This window comes from Crocodylus siamensis, chromosome 12 (assembly GCF_052110815.1).
Source record: "Crocodylus siamensis isolate JL-2025a chromosome 12, ASM5211081v1, whole genome shotgun sequence".
Lineage (NCBI taxonomy): Eukaryota > Metazoa > Chordata > Crocodylia > Crocodylidae > Crocodylus > Crocodylus siamensis.
This window is the reverse complement of record NC_143406.1, coordinates 33829486-33843189: the sequence shown is the minus strand read 5'-3', so window position 1 is coordinate 33843189 and position 13704 is coordinate 33829486. Positions and strand designations below refer to the sequence as shown.

General features: G+C 46.2%; 1 protein-coding gene across 1 annotated transcript in view; it reads right to left on the bottom strand.

Annotated features, from left to right (window-relative positions):
• The window catches only part of GSPT1 (G1 to S phase transition 1), a 42494-nt gene extending 37117 nt beyond the window's left edge, over positions 1-5377 (bottom strand). Inside the window, exon 1 of the mRNA XM_090023428.1 lies at positions 4907-5377. Coding sequence (XP_089879554.1) covers positions 4907-5234 — 328 coding nt within the window. The 5' untranslated portion in view covers positions 5235-5377. The remainder of the gene's footprint in view (positions 1-4906) is intronic.
• Positions 5378-13704: the final 8327 nt, after the last annotated feature.

Sequence of the window (13704 nt, the reverse complement as noted above, 5' to 3'; positions counted from 1 at the left end):
GTCCTGGGCCTAACTTCCTCATGGGGCACTATACTGTCTGGGTACCTGGTCCCCCACCAATCCGCCTTGCTCCTCTGCCTCCAACCTGTCCCTTCTGCTTAACCTCCAGCTCTATCTCCAGCCACACACCAAACCAGGACATGGAGCATAGGACTGCTTTGGCCCCAGCTTGGCCACAGCAGCAGTGGCAGCATTGGTTTGGAGCTGCTGCCACCACCACTGTGTGGCCTGGCCAGAGCTGGAGTGATCATATCCTCCATGCCCTGACCTGAAACAAGGCAGGACCATAAGTAGCAGCAGAGGCATCAGCAGTGGGAGATGGTAATGGCTGTGGCTCCAAGCCTGGGTGAGGGCCAGTCAGAGCTGCAGCAGCCACCTCCTTCCCTTCCACCCCACCTTGTATTCAAATCCAAGATTCACTCCTCACCCCCTACTAAGTGAAGGGAACATCTTGTCTTGGATTTAAGTAAATATGGTGCTTTCATCTCAATAAATTGAGATGACTTTAGAAAGTCGTCAAAAATCTGCTTCTACAAAAGTGCAACTTGTCCATGACACCCATATACTTAGTATGTTTACTGGAAGGTTGTACAGGACAATGGTTACAGTTAGAGGGGGAAATTCAGAAAAGTCAGAATTAAAATTCTTGTGCAATCTCACAAAATACAACTTTGGCTCAAGTAAATTTACCATTTTTTCTTTGGTACTTTGATCAAGATATTAAATGACCTTCAAAAAACAAACAAACAAAAAAAAACCAAAAACCCACACAACTCAAACCCTAAGCCTCAAGCAAAACTACGTGTTACATTAAAAAAAATCTTTCTTGTATCTTATAATAAAGACATACTCTTAGAATGAGGTGTTAATGTGAAACATCATTTCATTTCTAACCAAAAGGTGAATTTGGTACTTACTAAAGACTAACATGTTGTCAAGCTAGCTGAATGCATAATATTTTGGGACACACATTAAGCCAAACAAGAATTTCAGTCGCATAAAAGGCTAGAAGAGTGGGGTAAGGGGGAATTACATGCATATAGGTCTTGTCCTTAATACATGACTAGGGCAAAGGGACCACCTATCTAGATATCAATTTTAGATGAGAGTTTCTTAGATATGAAAAAATAAAAAAAAAGTTCCCCTACGTATTTTTTATGAAAGTTCACTAAAAAGCCATAAGGGCCATTGAAACCATTAATCTAGTCCAGTGGTTGCCAACCAGGGGTGTGCATACCCCTAGGGTTACTTAAGAAGCTCATAGGGGGTACGCAGAACAAAAGAGAAAAAATTAGAGGTGTACCGGTACATCGGCCCCATATCAGACTGGAAATAAGCAAAACTGAGTGTGTCAGCAATCTGCTTTTTTTGGCTGATGTGGCCAATAATATGGCTGATAAATGCTGCATGCGTGTGCAGCCACAGCACAGTGCACAGGCAGCCAACAGCACACCCCAGCAGTGTGAAAAGTAGCTGGGTCCAGCTGGTAAGTCTATGGGGGGGGGGGGCAGATCCACTTTCCGGTGGTGGAGGAGGGAGTGGGGCTGGGGCTGCCCAGCCAGGGTCAGAGACTGAGCTAGGTGGTGGGGAAGCACTCACTGCTGTGCACATCCCTGGGCATGGGGGACTTGTGACCCCGGATCTGCGTGTGGAGCAAGGGCGGGCTGTCACTTTGGGCTGGGGCCAGGCTCTTCAGTGCAGGTGTTAGGCTAGGTTGTGCTCAGAGCAGCTGCTCTAGGAGGGGGTCGGGGGGGGGCTATGGCAAATTCTGGAGTGTCTGCAGCCCACCCCACCCCCATAGCTCTCCTCCCACAGCCCAGGCCAGCCCCCTGCCGGTAAGAGCCTGGTGCAGCCCTGGCCCAAGCCCTCAGCAGCTCCAGCCCCATGCACGGATCTGGGGGCACATGCCTTCCATGCCCTCCCAGGGTGTGTGCAGCAGCAGCAACAGCAGCTGGCCCCCCTCCCAGATGACCTGCTTGTGGCTCCGTTCCACCCCAACCCCACTCCCTCCCTCACCGTGTGGAGTCTCGATCTGCCCCCCCCCCACCGGTTCCCTATAAAGGGGTACATGAGCTGACACTTTGAGACAGAAGGAGCACACTTGTTAAAAAAGGTTGAAAACTCCTGACCTAGTCTACTCAATAAATGTTAAAACCATAATAAGGAAATTTACGATTTACAAAAGGAAACAATGCTACTAGTTACATCCAGCAAGCACAATCAGTCCTGGATATCTTGGTCTACTTGTTCACCTTATCCTGATCTGTAACTCTTTTTGTTAAAGTATGAATTTTCTCCTAAAGAGACTGAATACTGAAGGGGTTTATGGCAGAAAGTGTTACTAGAAACTAAATTTAGGTGACTTAACTCATTTTACTTGACATCTAAACTTTTACATATTTCTCTAATGACTTGGCATAGTAACTAATATTATTCCGACAGACTATAAGACTGATAATAAACACGAACCAAACTCTTCCACAAGCCGACAGGCTGACTGCTGCAGAACACTTAACTGTCTGGGAGAGGGAAGGCAAACTTTCTGTGGCTCAAAATAACCTATTCAGCACCACTGACTAATCGCAAGATGAGTGGTGCACTGACATATTTGCAGGGCAAGCTCCACCTCTCCTGGCCAGAGAATATACAGATATTCATTAGCTGGAGCCTGTGGCACAGCAGGCTAAGACCAAATATTGTCTTATTGTGACCAGGTACATCAAACCTCAGAGGGCCATGGCAACTTCTAGTAATGAAGAAAGAAACTAATTTTTGGAGTTGCAAACCCTCTAATGGAAAATGGTTACTACAAGACACACTAAAATGATTTTCATATACAACAGCTTAGTACAAGGAGTACCCATATATAATAGCTAGTAATGTAACCATCTAAACTTTTGAAACCTTGAAAGGCAGGCACTCTGAATCAGAGTGCTAATAGACAGTATACTCAGCAGGTAGGAAGAAGATTGGTGAGAATAGCCACTCTGCTGCATACCAAGAAGACTGACTGGACTTCAGTAGTCAGACTGTTTATATATATCAGTGATTCTCAAAGAGGGAATTAATACTCAATTATTAGCACTGTTGGGTGTGCAAACCTGATTCACAAGATAAACCCAGAGAGATTTCAAGTAGGACTCTATAGTAGTGCTAAAACATGCTGATCAGATCTGAATTCTTTGCAACAGAAGAACTGCTCTATTATTTTTCTACAGTAAAAAACAAAAACAAAAAACCCCCAAACAAGTGAAAACTAAGAGCCGGCATTTTCTGACAGATGCCTTGAATCTAAAGATGTTGACAACCATTCCCCTACACATTACAGGGCAGCTGCCACAGGAACTACAGCAGTGAAGACCCCTTATGGAGACAGGATACACTGGAGTTTTGCTGTTGCTGGTTACACAAGCTCCCCTAACCACAGAACCCTTCTGGTGGCACCATTTCATTCACATTAGGCTATGATATCTTGGCATAGCTTTGTCAGCTAAGAGTACCAGCAGAGCTTAATGGAGGTTACAAAGTTCTATTTGGAAAAATAGAATCCATGATCCAAAGCCTCAGGAGGGAGAGAAATGAAATTTGCAGAATAGAAACTGTGGAGGGAAAACAAGTGAGCAAAAACTGCCAAACCTACCAAGGAATCAAACTCAAAAGACAAAGGTGGGGAGAGCTATTGCATACAGAATAATTCAAATAGAGGCAACGAAATTTTTAAAAACCCCATGAAGATTCCTTGTTTAACGTACAGAGTAAGCCCTAATAATTTCCTTCAGGTGACAGCTGGGAATCACAGAAAAAGATGTAAAATGTTGGGGGGGGCAGCTGTTGGTCTCTCTTTTATATCTTGCTTTAATGTTCACAGGCTATTTTAAGAAAAATCCAGGAGTCTTGTCAAACATTTCCTCAAAGTAAGAAACTGCCACAAGACATGCCAATGATCAACCTCCCCACACGGCACCTTGGCTAAAGTGTATTATAAGCTCAGAAAGCATTTGATTTTAGAGTAAATCGAGCTTTGTGAACCTACAACCTAACAACATAATGTAAGAAAGTGACATTTTAGTGTTGCGATTTATTATACCCTTAGAAACAAAAATAATCAAACATGAAATGACTCCTATCAGCTTCAATTGTGAAATGGAAGTCAAATATAAAGCAGAGTATAATACTAATTTAGGTATTAAAAAGTATGCCACAATTAGTAGGCCATGGGCAGCCAGCGTGTGTGATGAGCAGCCGTGTAAGAAACAGGCTATGCTGTGCAACCCTGACCCATGAAACACAGGGCCGTCTCATAGCTGCTAGTATGACTACAGGAAGATTTCAGAGACAGATAGCAGGGTTTTAAGCATCACTCTCAAGTTTCAAATTCCTTAGTCCAGAGTGACACGAGGGGCCTGCCAGGAAGTTCGGCCACATTTGGAAGGATCTTTGATTTGGAGCTGGAATTAATAACCAGACAGTGCTTCAGTGCGCACACACCTATATGGCATAACGACGGGGCACTGAGCAACCCTTGAGAAGGGAAGGCAAGGGGTGACTTTCCTCGAGTGCTGCCAGCCCCCAGCACCATGGGAAACCATATCAGGCTAGAAGGAAAATCATGAAGAGCCAGAGGGGACCATCGAAACCTCCCAGAGGAGGCTAGAGATGTGAGCAGCCGCCGCCCCGTGCTGCCCAGGCCCCCCTCGCTAGCGTGACTCCCCCTGAGGAGAAGGCGGAAGGTGCGGACACTCCCGGCACGAGGCGCAGCAGCCCTGCCCTCTCCAGCCCCCGGGCGCTGCCCCACGCCGCCGCGCCCCACTCCCGTTCCCGCCTCCCCTCCCACGCAGCGCGGCCGCCCCGCGCCCCCCCAAAATGGCCCCATCCCGGAGGGCGCAGGGAGCGGCCCGGCGGTTACCGTGGGGTGGCAGGCCGGGCGGAGGTGGCGGTAGGCCGGGCGGGGGCGAGGGCGGCGGCAGGCCGGGCGCCGGCCCCCCGCGCAGGAAGGACGGCACGAACTCGGCGGCGTGGACGTTGGGCACGAAGGGCTTGGCGTTGACGTTCAGCTGCCGGCTGAAGGCCGCGCCGAGGAGCAGCTCCTGCTGCTGGGCCTCAGCCTCGGCCTCAGTCTCGGCGGGCGGCAGGGCGGACCCAGGGCCGGCGCTGCCCGGCTCGATGTCCGCCTGATCCCAGCAGTCGGGAGCCGAGTCGCTGCTGCTGCCGCTGCCGCTGCCGTTGGCCTCCATCTTGTAGCTGCCCCACAAGCCTCCGCGGCTCCAAAGCGGCTCCCAGCGTCCGGGCGCGAGGGGGAAGCCGGCGGCGGCACCGACTCAGCACTCGCTCCGCCGATTCCGCGTGTGCCCCGACGCCCTGAACAGTATGGCCTCCCGCAGCTCCCGTACTCCCTTGCTGCGCGCTCGCCTGCCGCCATCTTGGTAGTTGTTTCTCCCTCGTTGCCCGGCCGAGCCCATGGGCCGCCGGCGGCGGGCGGACTACGCTACCCGGCGGGCCGTGCGCGCGCGGCTTCGCTCTGCCCCCTCGGCGGGACGGGAGATGTAGTTCTCGCGAGCCTCCGCGTGCGGAAGAACTGCCACTCCCAGGAGGCTTTGCGCTAGCCCGGGGGACTCCGTCCTCCCTCCTTCCGGTCCCGCCGCGGGGGGGGACGGGAAATGGAGTCGGCCCGAGCCACGTCGGGGAGCTCAAACGACGACTCCCAGGAGGCCTCGCGTGCCTGTTGCCGTTCAGCGCGTTCCTTCCAGCGCAGGGGAGGCTGGGAAATGTAGTTCTCGCTGGCTGCCAGGGGCCCGGAGCAGGTTCGAACGCACCAGCGTGGGGCCAAGGAGCCTGCGCCCCCGACCAGGAAAACCACCCCGAGAAAAGAGCGGAGCATGGGCAAGAAACCAGGAGACCACGGGCCTGTTCACGGCGACTTGACTCTTCCTAGGCTGTAGCTTCGGCCTCTGCCTGGTGTGGGATGATCACGCTCCCCTCCTGTGAGAGGGCCCAGTGTGGAAATGACTCGTTTCAATACCGCGTGGTGCAGGAGTGCTACAGGCCCTACCGTGCCACGCGGCTCCAGTCGCAGAGGCCCTTGTCCTCTGCATAGCCACCTCGCTGAGAAATTACTCATGAGTTTTTTTCAAGGAGGTTCAAGCCACAATAAAGCAGGCACTTCCTTTCCCTGTGGTCATCTGGGAATAACTAGAGTCCACGGCTGGGGCTGCCATCTCACTCTACCCACCACTGCTGTATGGAAATGCTGCCTTTTTCGCTGCCTGGTTCATATTTACGAAGAAGGGACACGAAATTTGCACGTTTGGCTTACCCTATTTGATTTTAGCAATTCATATTCAAAAGTTTGAGTGCCATTGTTTTTCTTCATCAACTTTATATGCAAAGCATTTGGCCAGTAAAACACGGTGAGAAAAAAAAATCTTGCCCTTTTATCTTTTTTTGAAATATATAAAGCAGTATTGAACATCTTCCTCCCACCCTCACACTGTTAGCTTTTAATGCCCTGTTCCCCTCACCCCCCAACTCTGAGGACTCTCTGAACAGGGGTTCCCAAACTGGAACATACCACTGAGGGTATGCAAGTGGGCTCTGCAGGGTATGCAGGAGAAGTTGTGTAGTGGCAGATTTAATTTTCATTTAAAAAAAATAGGCATTTGAGGGGTTAAAATAGAAAATATATACTGGTCAGGGTACACAGGCAGGTGGTAAATCTGGAAGGGGGTGGAGGGGGAAAAAGGCACAATAAAATGATGCTCTACAGTAATTTGCACAGTGCATTAGAGAGAGAGAGGGGATATACATTTTTCAGCCTAACTAGGGTTGTGAAAAAACAAAAAGCATGCATTAAGCATAACTGATGCAGTGATATAGATGCAAGATTTGTACAGACCCTGAGGTAATCATTCTGGAAGATACGAGTTGTCCACATTCATTTTAGTCAGGTGTTAAATTAGGAAAATCACCTTAATTATCTTCTGCTCATAACTTGGAGAGAAAGTGCAGGTCTTGGATGGTCTCTCACATACCTATTGTGAGTGAGATTAAACTGGCATCAATGAAACATTACACTATTTTGGGGGGGGGGGGGGCACAGAGGTTGTTCCTCTTTCTGTTTTTGATCCTGAAAGACAAGTGACTGAAGTGCTGGACTAGCACTGAAGTGCTGGTTAGCAGCAAGATAAGAAGGAAGAAACCAATTCCTAAATGCATGCATTGGAAGATAGCTCTGGTTAGGTTTATCTGGATTGGCAGATATTACTCTCCTAAGGTTCTTGTTCATATTGTTACTGGTTCAACTGAACCAGCATTACCCCAAGTTGCCACTGATTACATAAAAGCAAAACTAAGTTATTATTAACACAATGATAAGACAAGCACACAAACAGTAGAGCTTAGTCTATATTAAGATTTCTATTAATGCCAACACCAGCAGCATTCAACATTTACTAGTGTTCAGCTGAACTGGTAGAGGCGGTACTGATATTTTGGGGGGGGGTTGTAAGATTCCTTAACGTACAGTAACTTCTGCATGTACACCTGCCGTCTTTATAACTCAGAAAGCTCCCATGGAGCTCTCCAGCAAAAAGGAAGAATAGCACACATGTAAATTCTTGTTTTTAATTCTGATTTATACATGCCAATTCATTTAGACCGATGAATGTGCATTACAACTTTTAAACCTTTACAAGATACAGTTTCTTTGAGGAAGTAACTGACACTGAGGTAGACTGTTTGTTTAAACTTTAAAACTTTAATCTATTTTATATAGTATGTACTCAAGCCAAAAAATGTATTTCTGCAAGTTTGGCAGCAGAACCTATGTAAACATCCATGAATTGGCTTTCATGAAGTTTCATCAGCCAAATGGTTTAGGGCTTCATTCTACCAGTACATAACACCTGTGACAAACAAAATATGTTCACATGCCGGGTAGCCCTCACATGTCATTGGGAGAGTTTATTTTCAACTGAGTATGTTTAGCTCCAGCATGCTTGTAAAAACTGAACACAGTCAATTCATTGTCAGGACAAAATGCTAGTGTGGTCTCTGCTACTTTCCTAGCTAGTGGAAAGTGTTCTGCAGACAGATGTTTATGGGGCTGCCGTTTTTCAGAGCTTTCTTCAAGAGGGAAATTAAGGAGGTTCTGACCTGCACTGCTCAGCCAGCATCTGGGAGAACTGTGAGCAGCATGTTATAGTGAGCAGCACTATCCACAGGAGATAGATACCTTAAAATAAAGAGGACCAAATGGCCTACTTACAGCAACCAGCAGTCTGTGGAAAAAAAAAAAAATGGAAGTCCACTTCCATTCTCTATGAAGTAGTACTGGGAACTCTGGAAGAGGAGGAATGCACACTCTCTCCTTTCCAGCAGCAAAAAGGAACAGGAAGACAAAAGTTACAGGTATGAAGAGACATCTCCTGAGCAAGAAGTTATCCGAGAGTGCTCTTCCCATAAGTTGCAACTCTCCTCTCCACCAGATGGAGGGATTTTTGGCTTTCTAATGTGCCAGTCCTTCCTGAACATTTGGAAACTGGACATTTCCCAACTTGTAGATGTCTGGGGAAAAAAAATTGTATTTGATGTTTTTATTGTAATAACCAAATATTGGCTCTGTTTTATAATAATGATTACTATTGAGTGCTGCAAGCTTATTTTTTATTTGAATCTTTACCTTCCTCCAAGGACCACACATCTAGGCATTAGCTTTTTTTTGTAAATGGGGAACAGAAAGGGATTCTCCTCTGTGGCCAACTTGTTGGAGATGTGGCCCTTCATTGGTTGATACCTTAGGGAAAGGATATGGCACTGTTTATCTTGTGATTAATTTTACATAGAGTTTTTGGGCAGCTTTTCATGTTTTGGCAGCCCTTAGAAAGTTTGACTTCAAACTGCCTGAAATACAGCTTGATTTTGAGTCAAAGTGCTTCTGAACTTTATTGCTCTTTTTCTTCCATTGTTCAAACATGTGGGGGGGGGGGTTTGCATGTTAATGCCAACAAGTTAGCCCAGTGTATTGCAGGAAGCTTCAGGAACTTCCTCCCTGGAAGTCACTAGGAGCATCAGTCCCTCCATTGCCTGACACTTACGGCTTTGAAACTCACTATGATCCAAACAGCCAGTCCGCAGAATTTCAGATGACCTTGAAGCCCTCCCGGGTATGCTTTAGAACACACACGCCTGTTTTACAGGCTATGCCATGCATAAGAGGCAAGTGAAGTGCAGCCCTAAAGTTGTAACAGAGTTGGTACCTTCAGTTTTCTCAATTTGGATTGGGGCCAGTATTCAAGAGTGAGGGCAAGGCAAATAAATGGAATCGTGGTTTTTCCCACGCCCCAGCAGCAAATACCTGTTGGAACATATGTAATAATATTCTCTTGGGGGGGATAATACACAAACAAAAACACCACCACAAAACACTTTACTTTTCAAAATCCCGTTATATCATGAGACATTTAAAATGCCTACCTGTGTTAGAGTGCCTAGAATCTTATGGCATTTTTAAGAACTTTTTCCATGTTTGTTGCCACAATTCAAAGAGGTGGTTAGTTTCTCTTGGACTGATGTCAGTTCTTATATTGAATGAGGTTAATTGATTGACATACAAAATTCTCATTGCAGCCCAATTGCCTCATTTACATTCATAAGAGAAAATAGCGGCAACGCATAGTGAGAGCGCCAGCCGGGGAGCGCACCAGGAGCAGCAGTGCCTCCACGGCTGATCCTGCTGACCCAGAGGTGCCAGCGGTGTGCTCAGAAGGACTGGCCATGAGTGACCCTCCCCCCTCCCGGCCATCAGGATCAGTCACGGGGGACCCCCCCAGTCATTGACTGTCCACTGGTGGGGCAAGTGCCCTCCCCCTCCGCCCCAACTCAGGAGGCACCAGTTGCCTATGAAAGAAATGAACCTAGGACATAACGTGGATGAGAGCTATAAAGGCTTTTGGTAGGCATTATACAAACTAAACAGAAATATATGGGCTATCGCCTTTGTTACCATAGTATCTGAGGAATTCAGTCTTCATAGACCCTATTTTCTTGCATATAATACCGCAAAATAATAGACACACCTTGTCTTTAGAAGTCAGAATGTTGGGGAAACAAAACAAAAAACCCAAAAGCAAACCAAAACCTATCTTTTTCTGGGTCATGACCAGCTACATGACCGAGCAGGTCTTCCTGGCAATGCGGACTTTCCAGGAATTGTGGCATCCTAGGAGACTGCCATATCAAGAAGTTCTTACTGCTTCACCTCTCCTGGGATGCCATACTTCCTAGACACTGTGTTGCCAGGAGCACATACTGTCACACAAGGGTTAGGCCCCAGAGTCCCTTGTAAAAGGTGGTAGCAAGACTGTTAGTTCTTTACTGCAAGAAGCTTTTTACATAAGTTCCTAAAAATAACATGTTTCCACATCACAGGCCTCACCAGGATACTACTAGCAGCTCACTTGCTGGTAGGCACAAGCTATAATGCTCAGCCAGTAGCTACCACTGTGAGAGGGTTCAAACAGAACTTGGCCATCGTGGCAGCAGTCTAGCATCTGCATGGTGTACACATCTTTAGGTTTGCTGCTTTTCCAGTGAGAAAAGCACTTCCTCACTTAATAAATGCATCCCAAATTTACAGTGGGGGCTGGGAAAGGTGCATGTTGCATACAAAAAAACAAAACAAAACAAAACAAAAAAACCAACCCCTCCCCCGTAAAATAAATAATATGGTGCTTATCTTTGCAGCACCCTTCAATGACAGAGACATTGTCTATAATCACCCTGTTCCTGAATTGGGGAGATAATGATAGAGGTCCAGCTGTTCAAAAGTATTAATGAATCCAATTCCTATTAAGCACTTAGTTCCTAAGAGGATCTGGCCATAAGAAACTTGCTCAAGGGCATGCAAAAAGTTACAGCAGAACAGAAAACAGTTCTGCTTTGCAGAGTTTGCAGCTTTCTATTTAAAGAAATTAATTCTACAGCAAAGAGATCACTGTCCTTGTTATCTCAGTGGTAGTACTTGGCACTTCCATAGTCTCATTCAAGGTTCTGCAATCAGATGAACCCACACAGAAATGTGTGTTTCATGTTTATGAACTGAAGGGGATGGTCTTCAAACGTGGATGCTAAACCTAGATATGTATCTAAATGTTGATTTAAATAAGTAAGGAACCCAGTTTTCAGGCTATGGGCTCAAACCTGGGGCCTTGGCCTGTTTAGTACAGCCACCCATCCTAACTTGCCACCCTGTAGCTGACCATTTGGACTGGGTGAGGCGAGCTGGAACCCTTCATGAGGGCCTAGCCATCCATCCACTCCCTATCACTGGAGTGGCTGGTCAGGGTCACCTTGCCCTCCTCTTCCCTCCACATAAAATCCTGCCCAGGAACACGACATGTCTGGGTGACAGGGCTCAGTCTGATCCTAGACTGCCTTGCCGTTTCCTCTGGCTCGTGTTCTGCAGCTGCCGTCTGCTTGATCTCCTCGCTGCTCAACATAGCTTGCCCTTTGACTCTGCACCTTGCCTGATCTTCTGGCTCCCAGGGCCTAGTTCTTGGCCTGACTTCCTGTCCTTGCCTGGACCTGGATTCTGCTCACTTCTCCTGACCCAGATTAGCACAAAAGACTTGGTGTACAACAAGAGAGTCGTCTGCACAAGCGAGACTTGGTATGTTCCAGGCTGCAGTAACTTAATCCAGAACCATCCAAATTTTAATGGACAATTTATTAATTCAGTTCTTTTGCAATTAAAGTACAAGTGCAAGTACTATTCCTTTTGGGTATTTGCTGGTAAAAGTGGTCATAAATCAGGTAAAGTTCTGCTTCTGCTCACCTACCAGACTGCTGTGTTTGCACCCTCCCCCATACAATACTTACATATTTCAGGCTTCCCAATATGGAGTTAGCTCCAATAGCGCCTTTTGCCTTGGCTCCCCTGGCATAAGCTCCATATTACCTTTTTGTCATGTAGCTGTGTTTAGGTCCAGGGCTGACTCTCCATATACATGGAGATCTGATACTTAAGAGGCATAAGAACCTAACCCCTGTTGATTTAAAGTGCCAGTTAAACACCCAGATACCATTTAAGTCTCTGGGATCTAGTTACTTAAGTCTTCTTCCAGGGCTCCAGCCTTCTAGACATTTTAGGTTAGAGGGACATGCAGCAGTTGAAGTACATACAAGAGGCTTTTTAAAAGTTTCCAAAACAAACAGCTTTTTATATTGGATAACACATGCAGTACATACAGTTAAACATCCATATGAACTTCCATTTCAATCCTCTCACCATTTGTGAGCATCCTTTAGGTTAAAGTCCTCCAGGCTGTGCTAGAGTCTCCCTTTCTGCATATGGCTTCTGATTGCATACAAGTGAGAACAAGTGATTGATCAGCCACTAAGACGTAGCTTCTAGGACCTTTTTTCTTAGATAGCCTTCAATGCCATTTGTTTGATGACCCTCTGAGCAGGCTAATGATGTAATGAGAGTCCCTCATCAGGTGGTCCATTGCTTAATTAGCTCCTACAGATTCAGACTTGAATTATTTATTTGTCTTGTGTGGTAGACAATTCTTTGTCCAAACATTTTATTTAAATGGATTATCATTACAGTTTAATGATTCTCCTGGGTCAGCCTTGTTATCTCATGTTGACTTTTCTAGCTCAGAGGCAGAAGATTTCAAGGAGAAAGCACCCAAACCCCATATTTAATGTGGAGTTTGCAGTATGACAAATACACAAAGACAGTCTCCAGGAGCAAACAAGATTTTCAAGTTGTGTCTATACACGTTCCCCAAATCACTTTAAATACTATTGACAAAATACCAGAAAATCCTATATCCAGGAGGAAGAGTGCACATTTGTAAAGAAACCTGACAAATGACCTTCTCCTGACAAGCAGGACCATAGTAGCTACTGTATGATTTCAGCTAATGCTAAAAGCCTTCTTTTTGAAGAGTGAAGCATCTAGTTTAGGTCACCTACTTGTAAGGATTTTATGGGAAATAGGGAGACTTGAAGCCACATGTAGCAGGTTGGGGATTTACTGTGTTTAGGTACCATCAGTCTGAGTTTCCCCAAGACATATTCCCTTTCAGCAGGAATCCACATAAACAAACAATAACACAATCACTTGAAGTAGCACATCTTTTTCTAGACCTGAAGAAGGCTTCCAGGCTTAGTTGCACCACCACTCACCTGCCTTCTTCCTGCTCTATCAGCTTCACTCCAACAACCCACAGTCTCTCAGGATCCCAGGGCTTCTTCAGTCTCTTGCAACCTCCCCCACTCCCAGAGGGATAATCCTAGCATAGTACTCAAGACTCATCCCAAAACCAACCCTCCTTTTTCTTTCTGGGAGCCTTTTAACTTCCACAGAGCCAGCTAATTATCTGTGTAATCTGGCTCAGTCCTCCAGAGCAGATTCACAGCTGCAATTCCTGAGCCATGCAGCCTGTTACACCACCACTAAGACTGTCTTTCAGATACTTAATAGTTCCTGAACTCGGCAGTATTTTCCCTCCATCAGTTTTCAGACTTTTTAAAAAGCATATGCCAATGACAGCTGCTGGGATGGTGCTGCCTTTGAATTTATGTCAGCCATTTTGGTTTCAGCCATGCTAGGAATTTTGGACTTATTATTTATGTTAAGCTTTAATGAAGTAATTCTGGCATTTCCATCAAATACAAATAGATAGTATAAAGCTTATT